The 7500-nt window shown below is 39.6% G+C and overlaps 2 protein-coding genes across 3 annotated transcripts in view; one reads left to right on the forward strand and one right to left on the reverse strand.

Annotated features, from left to right (window-relative positions):
• Nucleotides 1–2204, forward strand: part of si:ch211-266k8.4 (uncharacterized) — a 94617-nt gene extending 92413 nt beyond the window's left edge. Inside the window, exon 17 of the mRNA XM_060884781.1 lies at nucleotides 928–2204. Coding sequence (XP_060740764.1) covers nucleotides 928–1063 — 136 coding nt within the window. The 3' untranslated portion in view covers nucleotides 1064–2204. The remainder of the gene's footprint in view (nucleotides 1–927) is intronic.
• The window catches only part of tead1a (TEA domain family member 1a), a 53958-nt gene that overhangs the window by 18943 nt on the left and 27515 nt on the right, over nucleotides 1–7500 (reverse strand). The window lies entirely within an intron of this gene.

Genomic DNA, 7500 nt, shown 5'->3' on the forward strand with positions numbered 1-7500 from the left:
CCTGTGTGACCCTTATAGTGTGTCACAGATGCAGTGAGAACCTGGAGCTCGTACAGCTTCAGTCTGTCACTCTGAGACATCAAGAATGTCTAAAGGAATTAGTTTAGCTGGTGAAGTCGTAACACTGAACTTGTGTATGTAACCGAACGTAACTGAATATAACTGCAACTGTATGTCACTAACAATGTAACTGAAAGAAAATAAAACTGTGTAACTGTATAACCAACAACTGTATGTAACTGTAACTTAATGTAACTAACTTAATGTAACTGGATGTAACGTAACTGGATGTAACTAACTTTCTATAACTAACAATGTAACTGGATATAACTCACTGAATATAACTGCAACTGTATGTAACGTAACTGAATGTAACTAACTGTAACCGTGTGTAACTAACAATGTAACAGTATGTAACGCAACTGAATGTTACATAACTGTATGTAACGTAACTATGTAACTGAATGTATCGTAACTATATGTAACGTAACTGAATGTAACTGTGTGTAACCAACAATGTAACAGTATGTAACGTAACTGAATGTAACTGTTTAACTGTAACCATGTGTAACTAACCATGTAACGCAACTGAATGTAACTCTGTGTAACTAACAATGTAACAGTATGTAACGCAACTGAATGTAACAACTGAATGTAACTCTGTGTAACTAACAATGTAACAGTATGTAACGCAACTGAATGTAACATAACTGTATGTAACGTAACTGTATGTAACTAACTTTAACCTGAATGTAACTATGTAACTAACTTTAACTGTATGTAACTGTATCTGAATGTAACATAACTGAATGTAAATGTATGTAACTAACTGTATGTAACTGAACTTACAACAGACTCACTCACACACTCACTCTCACTCACACAGCTATTTCTCATCACCTATCTCCATACTGGTCTGAATTTCAGTGGTGGGAGGAAACCGGAGAACTCAGATGGAACACACATGGACATGAGGAGAAGACGTAATCCTCCAGAGAGAGGGTCTGACTGGATCTGTGAGGCAGCCCAACTGCACTTCCTCACAAGATGCACTCTTTTATAAAGAACAAATAAAAACCTGCAGACAATTTAATCAAGGCCAACGACCTAAAGAAAAGAAAGCCCCTAAAATCTGGTGTATAAAACTGAACTAAGTGCTTGCCATGGCACGTAACGGTCTTCTCTCGATCTTTCCACGATAGCTTATACTGAATTGTGCTGAAATAACACGAGTGTGTGTTTCCACTAGCCCTCATTTACACACACACACCACAATTACTTCCCTGGCTTTATTCTGGAATTTTAGCTTTCCTTTCCCACATTAACACTCGGCTCGGCACATACACCGACCTCTCAATCGCACACGAAGAACTGCACGGCTTCGACAGGATTAAGTCAACTTATCTACCACCAGAAACCCTCCAAAAAAAAATAAAACCTGGCCGGTTTAAAATCCGACCCCGAGTACACGCTGATAATATCTACCTGTTGATGTGGTGTGTAAACAGTCCCACTGAGAGAGAAAAATTTAAATGCCACATGGTTTTAAAGCAAAGGTCAAAATCTAAAAGCAGATGGTGGTGTGAACAATTCCCCTGTTAACGTCTCCACTCCCACTGCAGGTGTTTCCCTCCGAGCGGGACTGAGGGGTGCGGCCTGCTTTCTCCCTGCCAGATAAAGCCCTTTACACTAACACACACACACACATTTTGCATCTGATTAGTGCTAAGCAGCTGTCCTTTGTGAGCGCTGGAGCCTGTAACATGACGACTCCCCTCCGTCCGCGGGCCGTGTTTATAAAGCCAGATGGCATGAAACCGTGAAGGAAAAGTCCTCAGCGATCCAGAGAAATCTGAAAAACCCGATCGATACACACGCTTTCTAACGAACACATGGGAGCAATCCGGACACCACTGGCAACACTTTCTTTGTGCGTGTGTGTGTGTGTGTGTGTGTGTGTGTGTGTAATAAATGAAATGAGAACCAAACAAGATGTTAGGTGACGTTTACACTAGTGAGCAAGCGACAGGAAAGTGTTTGTCTGTGTGTGAAAAAAAACACAATAAATCATCCTCGGTGTTCCAGAGAAATCTAAAAGAAATCGACGTTATTAATACGCAAGCTTTTTAACACATCAGTGCATCCAGATTATAAACGCGCTCCTATTATTTTTGTATCGGACAACCGATCGCCTAGTAACGGGTTTAACCCCGCCTCCTCTCTAAGATTAAATAAATTGTACTTGTTTAAACAAATTGTATTTGTTCGCCTGAGATGAATGTGGTGTGTGACTGTGGGAATGTCTGACCTGCAGGGGCTGATGGGTAATGTAGTTCAGAGTAGATCCCAGCGTGCCAAATAGTTCTCTACAAATACTTTTTAATAAATTACATCAAAAACTACATCACGTACAAAAAAAAAAAAAAAAAATCTTAAGAAAAGTAGCTGCAATTTTATCATCTTACCCTCACTTTTTTTATCCATCAAAATCCACTGAAAATTTTTTAAATCCACAATCATAATCCATACGCTCAGAACACTGGGTATAGGGTAGAGTGCTAATAATAATAATAATAATAATAATAATAATAATAATAATAATAATAATAATAATAATAATAAATTCCTTAGGGCCTAAACAAAACAAAAAAAAGCTAATATACTGAAGTATTTAATCCATTTTAAGGTACAAAAATAATTCATAAAAAAAAAAAAAAAAAAATCATTTAAAATCAAGTTATTTAAGGAAACATCTGGATTTAGTTATATGAAAAAAATAAAATAAAAGTAATAATTAAATCGCGATTTTTTTTATATTGTGTAAATATTTAACCGTGTTTAAAAAGTGTCTAGGGGGGCACGGTGGCTTAGTGGTTAGCACGTTCGCCTCACACCTCCAGGGTCGGGGTTCGATTCCCGCCTCCACCTTGTGTGTGTGGAGTTTGCATGTTCTCCCCGTGCCTCGGGGGTTTCCTCCGGGTACTCCGGTTTCCTCCCTCAGTCCAAAGACATGCATGGTAGGTTGATTGGCATCTCTGGAAAATTGCCCCTAGTGTGTGATTGCGTGTGCGAATGAGTGTGTGTGTGTGCCCTGCGATGGGTTGGCACTCCGTCCAGGGTGTATCCTGCCTTGATGCCTGATGACGCCTGAGATAGGCACAGGCTCCCCGTGACCCGAGGTAGTTCGGATAAGCGGTAGAAGATGAATGAATAAAAAGTGTCTAATTTTAATATGAATGTGGCGTGTTTTTGCTTCATGCTGCTGCGTCATAGTAATAATCCACATCAACAAAATGTTGTTGTACACAAAACCCCTGAGCTCCATGAAGACATGGTGTGGAGGTGAAGGTTGGAGCAGAAAAACTCACGTGTCATGCACAGAGCCCTGACTCAAACCTCACTAAACACCTCTGGGATGAACTGGAACTGGAACCTCGTCAACATCCTGAACTTCGGAGTCTGATCTCGCTGATGTTCTTGTAGCCAAATAAAATCCCCACAAAATGCCCACACGCGTTCACCGACATCTAGTTGAAAGATTCCCAGAAAATAAGAGTGGAGCTGATTATAGGAGTAAATGGAGAGAAAATGTGGAACTGTGTTCAATAAGCACATATGATGAGTGCGATGGTCAGTTTTGTGTCCACACACTTTTCGTCCATAGAGATTGACATTTCTGAAATTTGGCAGATGCCCATATCTAGAGAGGATTCCCTTTTTATCTCATTTTTATACAAGATAAACATTCAGTGCAATTCTGGGTTAAGGGCCTTGCAACAGGGCACATCAGCAGATACTTGTTGGACCTGGGACTGGACCTGGGACTGGACCTGGGACTGGACCTGGGACTGGACCTGGGACTGGACCCTTCCTCTGCTGGCTTGCCTTCTTCCCACTGTGTATCCCAGTGCCATGTGTTCCCCCGGTTAGTAATGCACACACCTGGCCATCCACCTGATGAAACGTGAGACCAGACCTTCTATCATTGCTCCGTGGTCCGGTTCTGATGCTCAAGTTCCCATTGTTGTTGCTTTCGGCAGTGGACATGGGTCAGCATGGGCACCCTGACTGGTCTACTCACTATGTAGCCCCATACACAACAAAACGTGATGCACTGTGTATTCTGACACTTTCCATCAGAACCAGCATTAACTTCTTCAGCAATTTGAGCTACAGAGGCTTGGTCTGTTGGAACGGACACCCGGACCTGCCTTCGCTCTCCACGTACACCAACGAGACTTGGCCGTCCGTGACCCTGTCGCCGGTTCACCGTTGTTCCTGTCTTGGAGCACTTGTGATAGATACTGACCACTTCAGACTGGGAACACACCACAAGAGCTGCAGTTTTAGAGATGCTCTGACCCACTCATCAGCCATCACACTTTGGCCAAGTTGTCGCTCGAATCCGTACGGTTGTCTATTTTTCCTGCTTTTATCATGAGGGCAAAATGTTTTGAGGGCAAATCCCACTCAATAGCAGGAGCCGTGATGAAGAGTTAATCAGTGTTATTCACTTCATCGGTCACTGGTCAGAACGTTTGATGCCTGGTTCGTGTATAATTTCTATATTTCCAGAACTTCATGTTAAAAATGAAGAGATTTCGTTTCATTTCCCTTCAGTGTCTCACAAACGTGTCCGGGACAAAATAAACAAGAGTTGGAAAGTCCTGCTTCAGTAAGAGAACAGAAAAAACCCCTACCTTTAAACAAAAGTCCCGTGCTATGTCTAATAAAAATTAAAAAAACATTTTAATCACATCGTCATATCAGAACGTTACGCCGCAGGAAAGTCCGCGTGTGACCCAAACAGTACGTCTTACCGCTCATAATAGTGACTGATAGGGCTCTAGTGTGTGTGTGTGTGTGTGTGTGTGTGTGTGTGTGTGTGTGTGTGTGTGTGTGTGTCCTCGAACGGCGTGCTCAGAGGAAAGATCACACCAACCTGCTGGAAATCATGTCCAACAAGAGCGTTCTGGCGATCGTGTGTGTGTGTGTGTGTATAAGGTTTGTAAAACAAGCTTATAACGAAAAAATGAAAGACTGAATATTACAGAGTCCAGAGAGTGAATAATATTTAAGAAGGGGATTAAAAAAAAATAAAATAAAATAAACTTAAATTCCAGAGTGTCTCCGAAAGATGCATCGAAGAGCCGTGTATAAAGCTTCGTGACGATCATGTAGCACCTCCTCCGGGTTTCATCAGCGCTCCGGCTTAACGTAAAACGAATCGGGATCCTGAAAATTCAGCGTGGACTTAAGAGGATTCTACAGACAGCTGCGAAACCAAACAAACAAAAAAAAAAACCCAACAGGTTATTAAAAGGAATTAAGTCTGAACTGACAGCCGGGTGTTGAAGTCGCTGACACGTAATAAAGACAAGGCAGTTGCAGATATTAGTTTCAGTTTGACTCAGCAGCCTGTAGGCAGACGTCCACATCCAGATGTCGGTGGGCGTAAAGAGGAGGCCAGCAGTCTCGCGTCACATCACCAAAACCTTCAGTTATTACTGTACTGCTGATCAGACATGCAGATAAGACAGGAGGTTAGTAAAGTCACAAGTTTTTTGTCGCAGCACAGCAGCCTGCTATATAAATATATAAACAACAAATCAGCCAAAGCAACAAATCTGACTTTTCCATTAGAGAAAAAAATCCTTATTGAATTATTGATAGATAATTGATAGTGATAGATAGCGAAAGATGCAGCAACAACCCACGTTAGGAAAATCTGCAGTTCGTCTGCAATAACACCGGCCACCGGAGACGAATATTTCAACGGCTTCGGAGCTAAAAATCCCACGTTCGTCAAAGGCAGACGACAGCGAAGTGTCAGGAAAAAAAACAAAAACATTTCTGATTAAAATCCGAAGGGTGTGAAAGGCAGCATAGAAGACTGCAAAAAATCACACCGTAGCTACAAAACACTGCAGCTAAAACGTGGTAGAGGGAAGAAAAAAAGATTTCCAGAGCTCGTGGTGCTGGTGATGTACGAGCTCACGGCGTGACCGTAGAGTCGAGAAACTTCGCGAGCGCCAAAACCGATTTCATAAAAGAATCGACCTAAATATCTAAAAGAAATAAATGAGTGTGTGAGTAAAACATAGGACGATACGCTGAAATAAAATAAATAAAAGAATGCTTTTTAAAATGGATTTTTAAAAAAAAAAAAAAATATCTATGTCATATTTAGGATACACTGGGGATATGATGGGAAAATACATAACGATTGAGGTTTGCTTACGAAATAACGGCGATAGATATTTAGCGTTGCGTTAATAAAAAGTGTTGGAAATAAGAAAAATTGCTTATTTTTAGTAATCGAACGTTTAATACGCGTGTGTATTTTTATCTTATTATTTTGTTTATATTTCAACTAGACTTTTATTTACAAAATGTCTGTTATTTACATATTTGTAATATATTTAAATATATATTTTTAAACATGTATATAATTTCCCTTTTTATTTATTTATTTATCTATTTATTTATTTATCATTTCTTGTATAACACTATACAAAATTATCTATACTTAATCTGAATAAATAAATAAAAATAAATAAATAAATTAAAAGAAAAGAAAGAATGAATAAATAATTTTTTTTTTTTTTTTAAAAAAGTATACATAAATTACATAAATAAAATAAAATAAATAAATAAATATCCATGATATCCTGGAATTTATTACAATATCACTGGGCTGTCCATTAAAAAAGTGAAACTGATCTAAATTTAAAAACTATTATGTGAATTAAAACAGCGATAAGAGTCTTCTGCATATCCGTAAAATCTTGTTGGTGCACAGCACCGTGTCTTTCAACCACAAGAAACCTGACTTTCAGATTCACAAAAGATCTCTAGGAGAGTTTAAAAAAAAAAAAAAAAAAGAAAGAAAAAAAAAAAAACATTCATAAAAATAAATACATAAAAAAAAAAAGAAAGCTTGACAAAAACCCCCCCCTGGCCTCCTGCCTGACCCCATTTTCTATAACACAAAGAAAGTGAGTGGCAGCATGTATAAGAACACAAATATACTGAATATACATAGGGCTCGGTGGTGATGGCCTCGAAGCTCTTCTTTGAAAACTGAAGACTTCTTCAACTTTAGAGAAACAGCGGTCTCTGAGGCACAATGCGGCGCTCATCAAAAAAGCAATTCGGCGCGTATTCTGTACGGCGCTTTCTCCCATTCTGTCCTGCGCAGTGAGACTCCCGCTTTAATTCAGTGCTTCAGAAAGGAAAAAATAAATAAATACTGAACGCATTTTCCTGCCAGAGAAAAAGAACTTTTTTGATCTTAAAATGCCCTGTTTACCCTGTCGTCAGAAGGTGTGACACGTCTGCTATCTGATACCTGAAAAGAGTTTTCTGACGAGTAAAATTCAGACTTATATTATCGAAGGCACGTCGTTGAGGTAAGACGGAGGTCGGAAATAATAAAGGCCTCGAGCTTTGCTAATATACTGTAGTGGATTAAATGATGTGAGCCTTTTGTTGTCTAGG

Source organism: Tachysurus vachellii, chromosome 13, assembly GCF_030014155.1.
Source record: "Tachysurus vachellii isolate PV-2020 chromosome 13, HZAU_Pvac_v1, whole genome shotgun sequence".
NCBI classification, from domain to species: Eukaryota; Metazoa; Chordata; class Actinopteri; order Siluriformes; family Bagridae; genus Tachysurus; species Tachysurus vachellii.